The sequence below is a fragment of the Acinonyx jubatus genome, chromosome D3 (genome assembly GCF_027475565.1).
Source record: "Acinonyx jubatus isolate Ajub_Pintada_27869175 chromosome D3, VMU_Ajub_asm_v1.0, whole genome shotgun sequence".
In the NCBI taxonomy this organism is placed as follows: domain Eukaryota; kingdom Metazoa; phylum Chordata; class Mammalia; order Carnivora; family Felidae; genus Acinonyx; species Acinonyx jubatus.
The window spans coordinates 17129584-17148947 of NC_069392.1; the positions used below are offsets into that span (position 1 = coordinate 17129584).

Sequence of the window (19364 nt, forward strand, 5' to 3'; positions counted from 1 at the left end):
TCTCAGCTCTGCTAGTCAACAAACACTCCTTGACTGTGGCTCAGCCTTGGAGAGCCACTGGGTCATTGGCCGTAGCCCCCTGGGACAAGAGGGTCCTTAGAGGCCTCCTCCTCCACCTCCTCGCTGGTCCAGTGGGTGAAACAGGCGTGGGTGACAGTGTAATTCAGAAAGGCCCCTGTGGGATGGGGTCCACACACTCCCTAGCCCCTGCCTCCCTCCCCCTTCTGGGATGTGCTGGGCCCTGTACGACCTCCTGCCTTGCACCGTGTCCTCTCTGCCTGTGACCGTCTTGCCCCAGATCTTCCCGTGGCTGCCCCCTTTCTGGTTTTTTCAGTTCCATGCTCCAGTGCCGCCTTCCCAGTGGGTCCTTCTGCACCCACCGTATCCAAAGTTGCCCCCCCCCCCCCATGCTTTTCTCCATCACTGGGGCTTTCCAGTAATTCCAACGAACCTACAGCGAGAAAGGCACTTTCCGCTAGGATCCAGTATGCACACGCACACCTGAACCTAAGGGTTCACAAAATAACACTTGTCCTTCACTGCATGTGAGTCGGTAAGGGTTCACTCTGTTCCCTCCATGCCTTCCCTTCCCTCCCCTTCCCTCCCCTCCTTTCCCCTGCTCCCCTTCTTTCTCCCTATTCTCTGATACCCCCTGTAGGTCTGCCCCTGTGGGTAAACATTCTGCCCAGAACCACCAGAGCCATCCATTACCTCCCCCAGACAATTAGCAACCTATTAAGGAACTCTATGCAAATGTGCACTAATTGACCTGCGACAGAGCATCTCCTGGAGGAGAAGGATGACTCCAGATGGCTTAATGATAGGAATTTAGGGCCTTTCTTTAGAAGTCCCTCTTGGGGAGGAAAGTGATCTGGGCTCCGAGAGGGCCTGCCAGCTGTCTGTCTGATGGGGAGGCCAGGGGATCAGGCTCCTTTCATCAAACCATTGGAGGAAAAGAGCTGTCATTTCACCTCTTACCCCTCCTCCCCAACTCCGTCCCTTCCTGCAGCTCAGCTCGTTCCCCCAACCCCGGAGTTTTAATGGCTCGTTGACATCTGCTCTTCTGGGTCCCGCCTTTTCAGGTGTATGACCGCGACCCCCCTTTTTAATAGACTTTTTAAAGCCGTTTTAGGTTCACAGCAAAATGGAGCGGAAAGTCGAGGGATTTCCCATAAACCCCCCTCCCCACCCCCGCACAGCCACCCCCACCGTCAGCGTCCGCGCCAGAGCGGGGGCGTTGGTGGACCTACGCCGACACGTCATTCTCACCCGAAGTCCATCGTTGACATGTGGGTTCCCTCCTGGTGGTGGACATGCTTTGAGTCTGGGCACATTTACGGTGACGTGTCTCCACCATTACGGTATCATGCAGGATATTCCCCTGCCCTGAAAATCCTGTGCTCCCCCTCTCCATCCTTCCCCCACCCCAACCCTTGGCAGCCAGTCATCTTTTTACTGTCTCTGTAGTCTTGCCTTTTCCAGAATCCTGCAGAATATAGCCTCTTCAGGCTGGCATCTTTCACTTGAGTAGTCTGCGCGTAAGGTTCCTCCGTGTTTTTTCATGGCTTGGTAGCTCGATTTGTAGCACCAAATAATACTCCGTTGTCCACGTGTGCTACAGTTTATTTCTCCATTTACCCCCGGGAGGACATCTTGGTTGATTCCGTGTTTGGGCAATTAATGAGCAAAGCTGCTGTAAGCCTCTGTGTGCAGGTTTTTGTGTGGACCTAAGGGTTCAACTCCTTTGGGTAGGTTCCAAGAGCATGATTGTTGGATCGTATGGTAAGATGGTAGGAGTATGTTTAGTTTTGTATGGTTGCCCTTTGAAGACTACCTTCAGCTCTTGTTGAGTCCCTGCTGTATACCCAGCACCGTAGTAAGAAAAGTGCTCAGGTTTTGTCATTCAGTGACATCTCAGTCTCATTCAGAGACGTTTGACCCTGGGAGGACAGCCCTTGGCCCTCCGTGGGTCAGGAACTCCAGACTTTCTCAGCTCCTCTGCCTCGGTCTCTGTGCTCATCTGTTTTCCTCTCTTGGCTCTTTCTTTGGCCATGTGATGACGGCTTCTAGTCTAAGTGACGGGCAGAGATAGTCATGTTTCAAATCCCAACTCCATGTTCCGGGGCGGGGGGAGGATGCATTGATGGATCAGTTTTATATCTGAGTTCCCCTGTGGTCACCAGCAGTGCCCGTGGGCACGTTGTGCGGTACAAACATGGCCCCTGGGGCTGCCTCCATGAGCAGGGGGTAGAGGCCACTCACTAGACGGGCCCCCCCCCAAATGTGTCCTTCACGCCGACCTTGGGTGGTCAAGATGCACCACAGCCAAGTCACTGAACCTTCATCCTTTTCTGAGACGAAGTCTGGGCAAATGGATTGTCGTGAGAAGGGGTGGCGGATGGTTTGTTGAGCTGGCCAGAGTTGGGGGGTAGAGTATCACCATCTGTTGAGCAATCGTTATGGGTCTCCCCAGAATGCAGGCTCTGGAGCCGGACTGCCCGGGTGTGAACTTTGTTCCGACACTCTCTGGCTGTGTGACCTCACCACAGGTGCCTTAACCTTCCTAAACCTCCGTTTTCTCATCTGTAATCGGGGGCTAACAAAGGAGACCTTTCTTTTAGGTTATAAGGATGAAACAAATTGTGTCTCGAACAGTGCCTGACACACAGTAGGTGCTTAGTACATACTAGCACGTGCTATTATTATGGTGCTGCGTGTTTTACACACGTTAGCTCATATAACCCTCAGACCTTTCTACCAGCGGGGGGAGATCGGTCGTATTTTGCAGATGAGGAAACTGAGTCTCGGAGAAGCCACTTGCCGAAGATCTCAGCCGCCGTGTAGCTGGGGCAGGTTCAAACCAGAAATGTCCGACCCTCGGTCTGACCCCCTCCTGTGGTTCCTCCCTGGTGGTTTCTCTTCACTGTGGCGCAGCCTGATTTCTCTGCAACAAGTGAAGGTGGCCATAAAGTTTGCCCGTGGAACAGGAGGCACTGGAGTCATTTACCCGGGGAAACGAAATTTTAATATTTATTTTTAATGGGCCCCATATGCTCCTTTTGATTTTTTTATTTAATTACATCATGGCAGATGGCTGGGTGTTAAAGGCCATTAAGCTAATGGCACTTTGCCTTCTCGTTTACTTTTCTTGAATTTGGGGAAAGGTGAACGATAATGGACACGGATGGTGAGCTGTGGATGCCGGGTGGTGGCGGGTGAGTCCCTGTCCTCGGACCGGAAGGGAGGAAGTGTGGGGGCTCTGGGGCTCCTCCTGGCGGCCGGGTGAGTGTGCGGAAGGCAGCACATGCTTGGGTTTTAGGAGGCCGGAGCAAGGTTTCCCCTGTGGGCGCACACACAGATGTGCAGAGTCTTGGACACGATAATCCCACTTTTTTGGCCCCCAGAGCAACTCTGTATGTGCTGAGTGAAGTACCCGTCACACCTTTACACAGGGTGGGCCAGGCACTGGGGAGAACGACACAATGGTGTCATTCACGGACGCAATGGTGTCATTATATTCTGGACACGGGTGAGGGGATGGGTGTGTCCCAGAGGGGGTCCACACACCACGTAGGGGTGTGAAGTTCTTCCCCGGGGTTAGTTGGGTTAATAAAATTCTAGATTCCTAAAGACCGTGACCACAAGGTCATCATTTATAATGGTATTTCTTGGGCTGTTTTGTAACTTCTTTCACTTGCCAAGGGGCTGGTCCTGGAGCAAGAAGGATGAGAAGGAAGTTTGATGAAAGGAGTTGAACTTTGAGTAAACTACCTGGAGAAGAAGTGTTTGAGGGACGGTTTTCCACGTCCCCAAGCTCGGGAAGGATCCTTCCATCGAGGCTGGGATTCAGCTGAGAGGCGGAGTGGGTAAGGGGCTCTAGCTGTTCAGGGGGTCCACACGGTGTGGGCCACTGCATCACAACATTGAGATTTCGACAGTCTTGCCCTTGAATCCCTGCTCTTGTCTCGCAAGTCGTGTGCTTGGACCAGTCCCTTCGTCTCTCTGAGCCGTGGCTGCCTCATCCGCAAAATGGGTGTGATCGTAACTGCGTCTCATCATTATTGAGCGGTCCTGTATTGCTTTCCAGGAATCTGGACAAAGATCTACCTATAGGAGGTTCATAGTAGCATTACTTATTTATGAGGGAGGAAAACTGGAAATATCACATAGGCCTACCGACAAGGAAAAGCTTGAATGAATCACAATATATTCCAAGTAGTTGACACACACACTAATCATTGGTAAGTAGTTTATTTCCGAGGCGGAGGGCATACTAACTCCTTTCCTTCCCTGAGTGGGGAAGAGAGACGGGAAAGGGAAGAAGCCAAAGGGGTGCTCCAGTCCGCTACCACTGAGAGTGACTGAGGCTGAATCCCTCTGGGGAAAGTGAGGGAACCTGCATCCACAAGGCCTGACATTTCATTTCTCCTGTCGCAGGGGCGAGGGGGCCCGGGGCGGTTACCCACCCAACTCCCATTGTTCCTTCCAAGTAGCATCTGGGAGTTGAGTCTATGGGTGGGGTGCACACAAAATCTGTGAAAGATCTACCCAACGATTGGCAAAACCAAAAAAGGCTGACGGTGTTGAGCCACGATGCCGATCTGGAAGAACAGGAACGCCCGTAGGCTACTGGGGGTAGTTGGTCACTGCAGCCCTTTGGAAAAACACACCAGCATTTCTTAGGGCAGTCGTGAGATGTTCACACAGCAGGCCCTAGGAACGCCACTCCCGGGTATAGGTGCACCCTGCGTTGCTTGTACACAGCCGTCAGGAGACGACAGGGTTGAGTGTGGCAGCAGCTGGGGAGGGGAACTCATGCTACCCCAGCCATACAGGCTAAGAACCGATGACGGAGAAGCCCTGTGAAGGACAATAGGGTCCCTCTACCAGTAAAACAAAATGGGTGCTGGGCACACAAAACCATACACGTTCCCTACGCGTTATTACCGTTAAGAGGTAACGCTTCGGTGAAACGCGCGTAGTCCCCACACGAACCCTACGAGACAAGTAGGACTGTTTCCCCCATTCTACGGATGGGGAGACTGAGGCACAGAGAGGTTAATAAGCAGCTCACAGGGTTCTAGAGGGGATTAAATGGCACGGTGGAAATAAGGCACGGTGCCTGGCACATAGTAAACGCTCAACAACAGACACTGCTGATTTCCGACGTCCCCATTAGGCCAGCGCTAAAATTTCGTCTCTGGTCTGGGCTCCCAGTCGCTTGAAGATCCCCGGGGTGTCCCCTGCCCAGAAGTGTGGAGAAACCCAAACTTGACAAACCTGGTTTCTGGGGAGCTATTTCTTGGAGAGGCTTGGATGGTCACCGGGGTCAACTGAGGCCCTCAAGTCAAGTTCAGGGGGCTGAAGAGAGAGGGAGGGTGGGCCCCCTGCTCAGGCTCACGGACTTCTGGCCAGACCCACCTGCCCCCGCCATCTGGAAGGACAAGCGCCACGGCCCCTCCCAGGGGCCCCGGGCACCACGGGGCCGGCTCACCTCCTATTTTCCCTTCCCACAGGGTAGCTCTGCCCCACCAGTTATTTTCTTCGCAACTCAACACCAGAAGTTCATTCTGGTGCTAAAAATAGGCTGTGTTTAGACGCTGCGAGGCTCCGGCTGGAAACACGAACCGCAGTAACCAGATGCTGCCATTCCTGCAGAGGGGGGACGTCTTGCCCTCACGGTGGTGGAAACCCCCGCCAGCCCTGGGAGGGAGGCAGGGGAGGGATCGGGTCATCCGCCACATTGAGTAGATGGGGAAACTGAGGCTCAGGGGGTTGTCATGCAAAATAGAGACGGATGGAGACTGATTGATTGCTCATAGCACCAACTCCAGGCCTCTGGGGTGGGCATCTCACCGGACCCTCCCAGGGCCCCAGCAGGAAGACTGTGGTCGGCTCACAAGAGAAGAGTGGAGCTCACAGAGGCGCGGGCCCCTGCCCGGCTGAAGAGAGAGGGAGGGCGGGCCCCCTGCTCAGGCTTTTGGATTTCTGTAAGGCTTCCTGTAAGTGACAGGACAGGATGCTGACGGGATTATGGCTTCCAACGTGTAACAGGCAAGTGGAGACGGGGAGGTGGAGGCCAACACATGCCCCCTTCCCCGGGGGCATTGTCCATGTGCCATCTGTGGGCTGGGGAGAGCCATTGCTCTCACAGGTTGCTGGGAGGGAGGAGTTTGTGAGAACGTGTTTGTAAAGTCTTTGAATGCAGCGTCCGGCATATAGTAGGTGTTCAATAAATGGCCGTTCATTTCATTTCCGCATTCGCTTTGGGGTTAGGATTTCTGTCTAGAGAGAGAGAAAGAGACAGACAGAGGCTTGGGGATGGGGAGAGGATGACAGAGGGTGGTGAGAAGCAGGGAAGTCTTTGGGGTTCCCTTGGGTAGGGGGGGCTGTGGCTCATCGGGGCCCCCTGAACTCCAGGACCACCCAGAGCTGTGAAACGAAAGGTATTCCCTTCACAGAGCCCTGAGTGTCATTCTCTGAGGCTGTCACCAGTGTTGTGGTGACAGGGTTTAGGTTTAAGCCCCCAGGGGAGGTCAGTCCCCTGACTCTTCTCACTCATTTCCTGCACCTCTTGAGGACCTGCTGTGTGCCAGATGCTGGGGCTAACATGGAGAGAGAACAGACTGGACGCCCCCACCCCCATGTTGCCCAGGTTCCAGGGTGTTCTCCCTCTGGGTGCCCTCCCTCCCAGCACTGGCAGGTGGCGTGGGTGGCTCAAATCAGCACCGCCCCCCTGTCCCCTGGAGGAGCCCCCCTCCCCACAGTCCCTTCCCGGATGGGTCCCCTTCACTCCCCACACCACCAATGCCTCTGTCTATTTCTGTTCCCTGCCAGCTTCTAATGAGCTCATTATCCTCTTAAAACCCATTTGGCACCCACTTAGAGAAAAGATGTGTTGAAATAGAAAAGAACAAGAAGGGAACAACAAAAAAGGACTAGACCCAGAAATATCCTCAGAGAGACAAAAAGCCACAGGGAACACAACAGCCAGGATCTCTGCCGTCTCCACGGCAGCAAATGAGCTGCTGCGGCAAATGCCTTTGAAGGCTGCTCACATGTGCCCTTGAGAGGAGTGGGGTTAGGGGGTGCTTTTCTTGAGCACCTACTGTGTGCCAGGCACTCTTCCTAAATTTTTAAGTGCAGCCCTCCCAGCAAATATATTTGGGGGGAGGTGTCTTGATTCTTACACCCACGTTACAGGTGAGGATCTTCATGAGAACAGGTGTCTTGACCCAGTCCCACAAGCCGGCGGGTGGAAGAGGCGGGATCTGAACCCAGGTCAGTCCACCTCCAAAGCCCATGCCCTCGTCTGCTTCTGGAAGGGCTGGTGTCCTTCTGCCCATCCCCATGATGGCTGCTGGCTTTTTCTCATCCTGGCCCAGCTGCAGAAACATCTGGCGTGTGTGTGATCTCCACGGAATACCATGGGTCACCACCCACTGCCTGGTTTAAAGTATCAGTGTGACCTTGAAACTTCAGTGGTTCCGCATGCACGCAGATAGAGCATAGTCCAGACTCCTGGACTTGGCATTCAAGTCCCCCCCCCCCCCCGCCAACTATGTGGCCCTGGGTAAATTACTTAATCTCTCTGAGCCTCGTTTCTCTCCTCTGTAAAACGGTTACAGATCTCCCTCGTAGAAATGTTGCAAGGATTCAGAGTATGTATGTGTTCAGAGCAATGTCGGCTCTGTGAAGTGCTCAGTAAACATTAGCTATTAATTGCTGTTCTGTATCTTCTACATCTACTACAGGATTTAGCACGATCTAGTGCAGTGATTTCGTACAGTGGTGGTTTAGAGTTGCTATCTCCCTCGGCAGACTCTGAATTCTCTGAAAGGGGGACTCTGGATTATTTATTTCAGTATCCCAAGCACACACAGTAGGCAAGCAATGCACATTTTTGAACGGATGGAAGGATGGGTGGGGGAGAGCGGTATGGTTGCATGGGCTGCAGCGGTCTGGATGGACGGGTAGGTGAACGAGTGGATTAATGAACAGACGAATGGTGGATGGATGGACGGACGGGCAGGTGGATTGATGGATGGATGAAGGAATGGACAGTGGATGGATGGATAGATTGTGACTTGATGGGTGGGCAGGTGGACTGATGGATGGGTTAAAGTGGTGGACAGATAGACGGAGCGATGGAGAAACGGGTAGTTTGACCCCACAAAAATTTGGAGCTTTTTTTTTTTTTTCACTTATCTATTCCAAGTGCCTAGCACAATAACTGCATAGTAGGTGCTTAGCACTTAGTACCTGAATGAATGGGATGGCGTATGGACTACTGATGGCATCTCCCCTGAACCACAGTTAAACTCCCATGCCACTGTCTGCATTCCGGAGGGGCTGTTACCATTCAGATCAGCCATTGGCTGCCAGTTAGTCCTGTACATTGGCCAAGACTGTCACGAGGCCCCCTGCTGGTGATAACATGAAATCGCAGCAGCCAAAAGGAGTATTCGGTTTTCTGATTTGTATTCTGTTTTCCTCCTGGCTGATGATCCTTAACGTTTACTCATAAAGCAGTGCCCTCGGCCCTCCGTGCCCGTCACCATGACCTGAGGGCACCTTGTTACACCTGCAGACTTCCCCTTCTACCAGAAATCTGGGCTGGAGAGGTCCAGAATCTTCGTAGTTAACCAGGTTCTCAGGTGATCATGCATCAGATGCTCCGTGGACCACACCCTGAGGGGCCCTGTCAGACAGTGAGCAGTGTCCCTGGGAGGCCGTGGAGGCGGGCTGCTGCTTCAGGGCCTATCTCTGAATCCCCAAGTGATATCTAGTCCGTGTAGGACAAAAGCCGGGTCAAAAACGCAGTGGTTAAGAGCTGTGGTTTTGCATTTGGACTGTCCTGGGTTCAATTCCCAAGTCGACCACTCACTGGCTGTGCGGCCTCAGGTTCCTCATCTGTGAAGTGGGGAAATTGTTCCTCCCCTAGGAACCCTGGGAAGACCATGTGAGCTGACGCATGTAGGGGGCTCGGCACAGAGCTGGGCGGACTGTAGATGCTAAATAAATGCCGAGTGATGGCTATGTCGCTAAATCAGATTTCTTTTCCTTTTCTTCCTTGGGTAGAGGAGAGGGGCTATGGCTTTGATCTCTCCCACTGGAATGTGAGCCCCGTGAAGGAAGGGACTTGGTTTCTCTGGTTCACGGCTTTATGTCCGGCGCTTAGGACAGTACCTGCTACATAATGGGGTGCTCGCTAAGCATTTGCTGGAACGACAGCAACAAAAAAGAATGAATTTGATCTGGTTCCGAATCAGCCAGGTCCAGCAGGCAATTCGGCAAGGACCCTAGGAAGTACTTTTTAGGCTTAAAATAGTTCACGTATCAGTGTACGTTTGACAAACATATAGGAAATGTGGGCCCTAAGAACTTGAGCTTGTCCGAGGTAAAGTGTGTCCGAAAATGAGGGCCCAGGAGGAGACAGGCCCCCAAATTCCCACTTTGGCTTACAGAAAAAGGCAGGTGTTCTAGAAGACCCGGGACTGGGCCTCCATCCAAGCACTTGCTGGGTGCTTCAGGCCATTGGTTCCCTCCCTTCCTGGGGGCTCTGCATTCTCGGTGAGAAGGCTTAAGAACGCTTTGAGCTCTGGCCTCCGTGAGGAGGCTTCTTAAGCCCGTGTCCGTGCTGTTTTGCAGGTGGCAGTCCTGAGCCCTAATGCGTGAGCAGATGGAAACCCGGCAGCCTCTGTTTCCACGAGGTGGATACACCGAGCGTGGCCCCCAGCTGGGAAAGGGGCCAGAAAATGGCCCTCGGTGAAAGAATCCAGCCCTGACAGGCCGGAAGAGCCAAGAAAAGGAGCAAAGTGAGCTGCAGTGCTGGTGACCAACAGAATCCTCCTGCGACTGCCATTATCCAAGTTCTTTGGGAGCTTTCTGACGTGAGGAACAAGATGTAGGAAAATGGGACTGACTCCTGGGTGTGGGGTCCCTTCTGTGGCTCCAGGAAGCTCACCTTGACCTCAGTAGGGCTCCATTCTCTTGGCATCAGCCAAGCATCACCTTTGCGGAAGGAATAAGACTGCAGACCCCCAGGGGTTCCATCCCGAAGGGAAGCTTCGGGAACGCAGCCCCCCTCCATCCCCTTCCTGAAAACCCCCCACCAGCCAAGCCCCAGCGAGCCAGTCCGGAATGATCCTGCTATGGCCAAGCTCTGGTTCAAATTCCAGCGGTACTTCCGCAGGAAGCCTGTGCGTTTCTTTACCTTCCTGGTGCTCTACCTGACGGCCGGGAGCCTGGTCTTCCTTCACTCTGGCTTCGTGGGCCAGCCCGCCATCTCCCAGAGCCAGGCCAGCCCCGCCGCGGGGGTCCAGGCCGAAGGCGCTGAGCTGCCCTTCTTGGGTGACCTGCATCTGGGCAGAGGCTTCCGGGACACGGGTGAAGCCTCGAACACTGCCCGCAGGTACGGACCCTGGTTCAAGGGCAAGGACGGGAGCGAGAGGGCCAAGCTGGGTGACTACGGTGGAGCCTGGAGCCGAGCCCTCAAGGGGAGGATCGTCCGGGAGAAGGAGGAGGAGCGAGGTAAGAGGGGCAGACAGGGAAGGTGGCCAAGGGGAAGGGAGGGGGTGAGAAGAATACAGTAACCGCCACCAGGTTTCAGTGTTGAATAGGAACCGGCTGCCATATAGTCACGGCTGTAGACATGCCCGGGGATTCGCTCTCGTCCCCATTTCAGAGGAGAAATTTGAAGCCCAGAGAAATAGCTTGCCCAAGGTCACACAGCTTGTAAACAGCCAGGCGTGGACTTGAACCCTACATCTGCCAGAGTTCAAAGTCTGACATTTCCTCGCAGCCTTTTTTAGTCTTGTTAAATAAATACACATGGACATTAAAACAGCATCTACTGAGCACTTACGATGTGCCAGGTACTTAAGCACTTTAATGTGTATTGAATTGTTACCACAACTCTGTAGAAGGTGCTGTTATTCCCATTTTAAGGATGAGGAAACCAAGGCACCAAGAGCCCACGGTGACATAGCTAGTCAGTGACATTGCCCGTGAGAAGGCTCAGGAACTCTGTGAGCTCTGGCTTCCACGGCATGCCGTGGCTCTGCTGTACCGTGTTGCCTGTCGGCCCATCTTGACAGATCTCTTGGTGATGGCAGTTGGAGGGCATCGTTGCCCTGGAGGTATTTCCTCGCATTTTCTTAGCCTTTCAGTCGAAAAAGACTTTCTTCTGTGAGCGCGTTACCTTACTCGGTTTCCACTATACCTCATGAACAAGGGGTGTGACCCTCCACCCAGGTAACAGATGTGGAAACTGAGGCTTGGTGAAGGGAGACACTTGCCCAGGGCCGTACAGCTGGGGAGAGGCACATCTGGCCTGAACGCTTGGCCCCTGGACCGCCTTCCAGAGTCTGCCGACGTCCACCCGGCTGACCAGCATGCGGGGGAGGAGCCCGCAACCCTGCAGTTCTGGAGATGAATACACACGGCATGTTTTGGGAATCCAGGCCAGATGGTTTGGGAGGATCCAGCACCAATCAGGACAGAAGGAAAACCTCCCCAGCCTTTGTGTTCCCTGCCATATATCACACTTCTGCTGTGATTCAGCTCATGGAAAACCCCTTCTTCCGCCATGGAGGGAAGCGGGATTAGTGGCAGGGACTCATACAGGGGACCACGTTCCCCGGCTTCGGTCCCACCCTGTACTGGGCTCAGGAGCCATCCAGGGGACCCCACCTTCCCACGCTCGGGGATCTCCTAGAATTCTGCTTCTTTAAGAACCCGGCGTTCACAGGGAGGTGGAAGAGAGTGTGGGACGTGGCAGAACAGATTGGGGGACTTGGATTCATGTTCCACTTCTGTCCCAACCAGCCATGTGGCCCAGGCAAATAGTTTCACTTTCTCATGACTCAGTTTTGCTGTTTGTAAAATGGGGATAACGACCCCTCCCTTCTGGGCGTCTCCTGAGAGCTCACTGGGACACTGGTTAGGAAAGTACCCAGCACAGTGCTTGGCACGTTGTGGGTCTTAGAGGTGATCAGGAAGTCCTCGTGGATCTGCTGGCGGGAGGGACCCCATCTTCTCGGTCCAGGTGAGGTACGCGGTGCTACACAGAATGGAGAAATTGTGAAGTGGCTTCTCTTCACCCACCCAGCTGTGTCTCTCCCTAGCCACTCTGAACTCCTAGTAGTTTACAAATCCCAAAGTTTGTCACAAGCCTGCACCTTAGGATATGCTATTACCCCACCTAGGATAAATTCCAGAGCCCCCTGTTATGGCCACCGCTCCAAACTTACCTTGTAGGGCTCTGCACGCCACCCCCCCCCCCGCCACCCGCACCACCACACCCTGCCCCACTGTCCTTCTTGCCATTCACTGAATGTGCCAAGCCTGTTCCTACCATAGGGTCTTTGTATAACCAGTTTCTTCTATCTGGGATGCTCTTCTTCCGTATCCTTGCATGGCTCCCTTCCTCCCTTCCTTTGGGTCCCCAGTCAAACCTCGCCTTCCGAGAGAGGCCTTCCTAACTAAAACAGCCCCACTTTGTACCTGGTCACAACCATATTTCCTGGTTTTATTTTTGTCACAGACCTTACCATCATCTGAAAGCATCTTGTTTATGTGTTTCTTCCTTGTTTGTAGTCCGCCTCCCTTACCAGACTGTCAGTGCCATGAGGGCAGAAACGTTGCCTCTCCTATTTCCGCCATGCTCTTCATTCAGCACCAGGGACAGCACCCGGCACAGAGCCAGTGCTCAATAAATACTTGTCTCAATACTTGTGGAATGAAGGAATGATGGGATGGACACATGAATGAATGACCCTTCCTCTGTCTGGAGTGCCTCCAAGGGTCAACACCACTCTTCCTTCTGCTCTCAGCTTAGCTCGCCTCCAGGAAATTGTCCCTGACCCCCCACCCAGTATGGTCCCTATCAGGGCCATTAGGTGAATGGTGATCACCTGTGCTTTTGAGGTCCCGGATGGAGTGGGAGTTCCTTGTGGTGCATCGATAACCAACAACACTCACAACACTTCCCATTTGTTGTGAGAATAAACTGCCACAGCCACTTCTACCAGAAACGACTGCCATTTCTTGAACACCTACTCTACGCCAGCCGCTGTCCTGTTTGCTCTTCACGTATTTGAATGGAAGGATCTATGGAAAATGCTTATCGCATCTCCTGGTTCATGATTCTAGGTCACTTAATAGTGACCTGGTAGTGAGTTACTATCAGTAGAAGTAATAATAGCTCCTGCCTATTGAGTGATCATTATGGGCTGGACCATGTTGTAAGAGCTTCATTGCTTTAATTACCACCCAACTCAGAAAGTTAGACACTATTGTTATTTTCTTTCACAAATAGGAGAATTTTAAACTCAGAAACGCAGGCTACCCGGGTAGAAGTGAGGAACTGAGATCTGAAACAAGATTCATTTAATTTCAAAGCTTGCAGGCCGCCTCCTATGCCACGCTAACCCCTCTGCCCCTGGAAATCTTATGTATTTTTATAAAATGTAAAGAGAGAAGCAAGAGAAAATAAGAAAGATGCCCGGAGCCTAGAGCTCACAGCAGGCAGCCTTCGGAATCAGGCGGCGTTATTAAGAAAACACAAATCCAGCCTGTCCTTGATTAACTTATTCAGAGTTCAGCGAGGAAAGACAACGTATTAGATTAACGCTAATAAAAACGAACGCTTCTCTGACCTGACACTGAACACATTTGGTTTTTCTCTGAAGCTGGCAAGGGCTCTGCTTGATGCAGTGATGCAGGACTTCAGCTGTAAACGATTCAGAGCCCATCACAGGCCAGGAGGGGCGGGAGGAGCTGCCTCCAGGCTAGAGGTGGGGCTGGGGCTGGGTGGGAAGTCCACTCTGAGGTGGAGCGACACCTACTATGTGCCATGCACCTTGCTGGGTCCTTGACCTCCCCTGGCCTTGGGAGAGCCTGTGCTTTAAGCAGCCAAATCAGGGTGCACCTTCCAATTCTGCAGCTTGCTGACTGTGCAGCTTTGGGCAGGTCACTTCACCTCTCTGAGCCTCAGTTTCCTCTTGGGGATAAGTCCATAAGAGTAGATGGCTGTCGTGATGATCGTATAAGACAAATCGATTATGTGCTAAGTGCCAGGCACTCTCCCAAGTCCTTTGCATCTCTTATATCACATAATTTTGGTAGCAACCCAGTGAGGTCACTATTATTAACTCCATCTTGTAGGGAGGAAACTGAGGCACAGAGAGGTTAAGTAACTTGCCCAAGGTTGTTCAAGCTGGAGGAGGGGGTAAACTACTAATTGAACCCTGGTGGTTGGAGTCTTACACCTGAACCTTAACCATGATATCACCTCACTTCTCGGGGCACAGGAAGCACTCGGCTCAGAGGCTGGCACACAGTAAGCACTTAATACGTGCCAGCTATTGTCATCAGTATCGTAATTCTGCAGAAGACAATGCAGAAGCATACAGGTGATGTGGCCTGCCTGAGGTGACACAGCCAGTCACAGGCAGAGCCAGAAGCCAAATCCAGTTTGATTTTGAAGTCCGAACATGAAGGACTTGGGGGAGGGTCAGTCCGTATTCTTGGAAGGAACGTCCGGGCACTCGCTCCCCATCTTCTCCAGCTGAAGATGCTGTTGCTGCAGGTGTCGAGGGTCTGGTCTACGTCAGGGACTGTGCATCCAGACCCTCAGCTTCACATCAAGCAGGAATTTGAGCCCCTTTCACAGATGGGGCTCAACAGAAACTCAGAGAGGTTAAGTGATTCACTCAGTGTCACACAGCTGCTAAGAGGCAGAGCAGACTCCAGCCCAATTCTGAGTCTAAAGCTCTTACCCTTTTTTAAAAAATTTTTTTAAATCTTTATTTGTTTTTGAGAGAGACAGAATGCGAGCGGGGGAGGAGCAGAGAGAGAGAGGGAGACAGAATCTGAAGCAGGCTCCAGGCTCCGAGCTGTCAGCACAGAGCCCGACGCGGGGCTCGAACTCATGAACCACAAGTTCATGACCTGAGCTGAAGTCGGACGCTTAACCGACTGAGCCACCCAGGGGCCCCAAAAGCTCTTATTCTTAGCCACTGAGCTATGTAATCTCTAACTCCGTCAATCCATCCATCCATCCTGTATTTATCACATACCTACTATGTGCCCTGCCCAGTGCTAGGAGGTGGAGACACAGGAATGATCCAACACGGCTTTCCCCTCTAAGGAACATTCACAGCCCCTGGGGGAAGACAGGCAAGTAAAACCATAAGTTATATGTTCAAAAAATAATTTTTCCTAATTCTCAAAACCATCCATGTTCATTGTAGAAGAATGGAAATGTATAGAAAGAGATGAAAATAAAAATGGCCCAGAGCCTCATCTACCAGCAGCACAATCAACACTGTTGGTGTCTTACCTTCCTGTCTCTTTTTTTTTAAATGTTTATTTTTGAGAGAGAGAGAGAGAGACAGAGTGTGAGTGGGGGAGGGGCAGAAAGAGAGAGACACACACAGAATCCGAAGCAGGTTCCAGGCTCCGAGCTGTCAGCACAGAGCCTGATGTGGGGCTCAAACCCACAAACTGCGAGATCATGACCTGAGCCGAAGTCGGACACCTAACCGACTGAGCCACCCAGGCGCCCCTCTGTCTCTTTCTTTCATGTGCGTATTTCCAAAGCACATATTTTGTTTCTACATATATATAGCATCGTATCTTGCCTTCCCCCCATGACAGCACCTTTTTTTTCATTGTGTTAAAAATTCTACGATAAGTCTAAGTTTTTTCTAATTTGAAAAAGTAAATTTTCCAGTACCTGGAAAATGGTTTACAAAAGCGTTGTGGTAGGGTGGGACAGGGCATCTGGGATCCCAAGGGAGGGATCCCATTCAGTCATGGGGGTATATCATGGCTGCCTTCCCGGAGGAGGAGATTATGGAGCTGAGTCTGCAGTATCTGTATGCTTTGACCAAAGTGAAAGATGCATCCCTTCTGCCCCACAGAAACCCAGGTACGAGCAGAAAATTTCATTATCTGCGCCAGGAAACCCAGACAGCACTGGAGTGGGTCATCTCGAAGGATGGAGAATCCAGGATGGCGGAGAAAAGAACTCTTCCTTGAGTTTCTTGAGTTTCTTGCCGATCCTGGTGCTAAGGCTCCGTGAATAGATTAATCCTGTTTATAGTCCGTTTTAACAGTATCCCTTGTATTAGTGTTCCAGGGCAGTGGTAACAGAGTACCTCAGAGCAACAGAAATGTGTTCTCTTGCAGTTCTGGGGGCCAGAAGTTCAAAATCAAGATGGCAGCAGGGGCGTGCACTCTCGAAGACACCAAGGGAGAACCAGTTCCATGCCTTTCCCCTGGCTTCTGGCATCACCAGCAACTGTGGCCATTCCTTGGCTTGCTTCAGCAAAACTCCAGCCTCTGTCTCTATTTTCACATGCATCCTCCTTGTGGCTCTGTCTTCAGATGGCCATCGTTTTATAAAGACACCAGTCACAGTGATTGCCCTGCCCCCACTCCGATATGCCCTCATACCTTAACAGATCGCATCCGCAGTGACCCTATTTCCAAATAAGGTCGCACACTGAGCTTCTGAGCTTAGGACTTCAACCTGTCTTTTTATTTACTGATTTTTGGTTGGTGGCGGCAGGTGGGGGGAGGGGGACACAGTTCAACCCATATCACCTCTTTCTTATTCCCACTTCCCAGGCAAGAGAACAGTACCTCCAAGAGCTTGAGTCACACCGCAAGGCCACCGCAGTGTCAGGATTGGAACCCACATCCGGTTGACTCCAGGGCTGGCTGTCTTCTAGCACAGCGTAATGCCTCCTGTTTGTGAATCTACTCACAAACAGTAAAGCAGAGAAATACAAAGCAGTTTAGTTATCCTTCTAACAGATTACTTTTGTTGAAGAGAGCAAAATTTCCTGAAAGGGCAGATTAATTGAAGCAAAAGAAACAAAATGAAAGGAAAGGAAAGGAAAAAGGGAAGGGAAGGGAAGGGAAGGAAAAAAAAACCCACAGTCGGGAGTGCTCTTTTCCGGATGCCTGTGCTCTCCCGGGCTTACCCCTCACTGGTTCCTGTGCTGGAGATAAATGGGACAGCTGGGGACGACTCTGCCATTTCAGCGATATTTGGATAGCTGCGGAGATGAGTTGATAGATTGTGTGAACTCAGTCATTTATCCCCCCTCGAGTGGCCTGTGATTTTCTCCCTGTTTTGCATACCTAACCTCCCCCCACATCTTGGGGAGATTCTGCCGCCACAGCAGGATTTGAAGGCAAGGCGCTGGCTGAAGCAGGTTGGCGACAAGTGCACTGATGAGGTCAGCAGGGTGACAGATGCCAGGGGTGGGGATGGCAGTTGTGTTGGCCACAGCCTGTGCGGAAGGGTCTGTGGGGGAAGGAGGAACCAGCCCTTGCCCAGGACGGGAAGGAAACTGATTCAGTGTCCATTTCCTGACCCGCGGAGCTCAGCCAGTTCATCAGGTCACAGTGTGTGACACGCCTGTGTTTCTCCAGGACGTTAAGGAGAGACTGTGTCTCTTTTCCCCCCCTTCCTGTTGACAGATGATCCTCTAAAAAGGCTTTGAGCACCTGTTGTGCGAGACATCGAACACTGATGTCTGGCCTGGACGGGGGGACAGAGAGCAGGTGGTACAGCATTTAAAATCCCATGCTTTGAGGCAGATGGCCCTCAGGTCAGATCCCAGCCGGCTTCCGAGGGACCCTCTCTCTCCCACCGTCCCCTGGGCGCTCTCTCTGGTGGGGACAGAAGCGTCCTCCTCCCAAGCCGAGACTTGCTGTGGCACATGGGAAGGGGCGGCTTTGGCACAGACAGGCATGGGCATAGACTTGGTCTAGACCCTCATGGCTGGGTGGATTCGGGCACCTTAGCTGGAGTATTGATACGTGAGTGCTACACTGGTGGCGAGGGACAAAAACCCATCCTGAACCAGCTGAAGCTAAAGAAGGACACGTATTGTGTCTTGTCAACCAGCTGCAGAAGGGACTGGAGTTTCAAAGGAGCCATTTGTGCCCTTTCTCTCCCTCTGACTTTGCATCTCCGCTTGCCTCTGCCTTCGCTGCACCTCCCCAAACAGACAGGCTTTGGTGCCAGGGACCGTGGCTTCGTAGCTCTGGGCTTACGGGCTGCCGACGTCACAACCCAGGGGAAACAGATTGCTGTCTCCTGTCTTTGATCTGTGAGAATCCAAAGTGTGGGCCGCGTGCCCTTTCCCGGAGCAATCGATCAGTCACTGGCTGGTGGGAGGGACAATGTAATTGGCGGGTCAGGTCTATTAATAGAAAAACAGGGAGAGGGGGCGCTTTGAAGATGCAAACAGTCTCGTTACACTCCAGAGTGGACACGTGCCTGTACCTGCGCGTATACGCTCTCACTGGTGTGACTGACTAGAAAAATTTCATCTAGCACGATCCACCGCCCCACATACAGCCAAACGCCCCTGCCCTCACCCTTAGGTGAGACCACCCTTAGCCACAGCACATCCAGCTTCAAGCCCGGCCTGTCTGGGGCTCTAGCATTTCTCTGAGTCAGCCCTCAGTGTGGCTTTTAGTGATCTTGGGCCAAAAGGAAGTGGACCCTCCCCACGTGTGAAAGGGCTGGAGAAGAGACCTGGGCTTAAATTTCAAGCGAGACCCTTACGGGGTGTCAGCACCTGGGCAGATTCCATAGCTTCTAATTCTACTGAGCAAAGAGGAGGAACAGAAGTAACGTCAATGGCGAGCAGTCAGAACATACCCCATGTGCCAAAACTCCAGACTCGCTTCTAAGGCAGGCAGGTGTGACAGTCATTGGAATTAGTTTCCTCATCTAGAAAATGAGTTCACAAGTGTGCGACAATATTAATTTTAAAATAGTGCTAAGCAAAGTAAGCTAGTCAGAGAAAGACACCATATGATTTCACTCATACGTGGCATGTGAGAAACAAAAGGTCAAAGGGAAAAAAAAGGAGAGAGAAGCAAACCAAGAAACCGATCTTAACTACAGAGAATAAACGGATTGTACCAGAGGGGAGGTGGGTAGAGGGATGGGCGAAATAGGGGATTGGGGACCAAGAGGACACTTGTCACGATGAGCAGTGAGTAATGTACAGATTTGTTGAATCAGGGGCACCTGGGTGGCTCAGTCCGTTAAGCGTCCAACTCTTAATCTCGGCGTAGGTCTTGATCTTAGGGTTGTGGGTTCAAGTCCTGTGTTGGGCTCCCCACTGGGCATAAAGCCTACTTTTAAAAAAGGGGGTGGGGAACGCCACCCGGGTGGCTCAGTCGGTTAAGTGTGTGGCTTAATTTCCGCTCAGGTCATGCCCTCACGGTTCTTGAGTCCAAGCCCCACGTTGGGCTCTTTGCGGACAGCGCAGAGCCTGCTTGGGATTCTCACTCTCCCCCTCTCTCTGCTCCTCCCCACTCGCGTG

At 52.3% G+C, this 19364-nt stretch overlaps 1 protein-coding gene across 7 annotated transcripts in view; it reads left to right on the forward strand.

Annotated features, from left to right (window-relative positions):
- The window catches only part of WSCD2 (WSC domain containing 2), a 116188-nt gene that overhangs the window by 50856 nt on the left and 45968 nt on the right, over nt 1–19364 (forward strand). For 6 of the 7 annotated variants that reach the window (XM_027044002.2, XM_027044001.2, XM_053205711.1 and 3 more), the window contains exon 2: nt 9652–10533. In XM_027044002.2, coding sequence (XP_026899803.1) covers nt 10155–10533 — 379 coding nt within the window. In that variant the 5' untranslated portion in view covers nt 9652–10154. Of the gene's footprint in view, nt 1–4093; nt 4242–9651; nt 10534–19364 lie in introns of those variants that run through there. The other variant, XM_053205712.1, reaches the window with a different exon arrangement.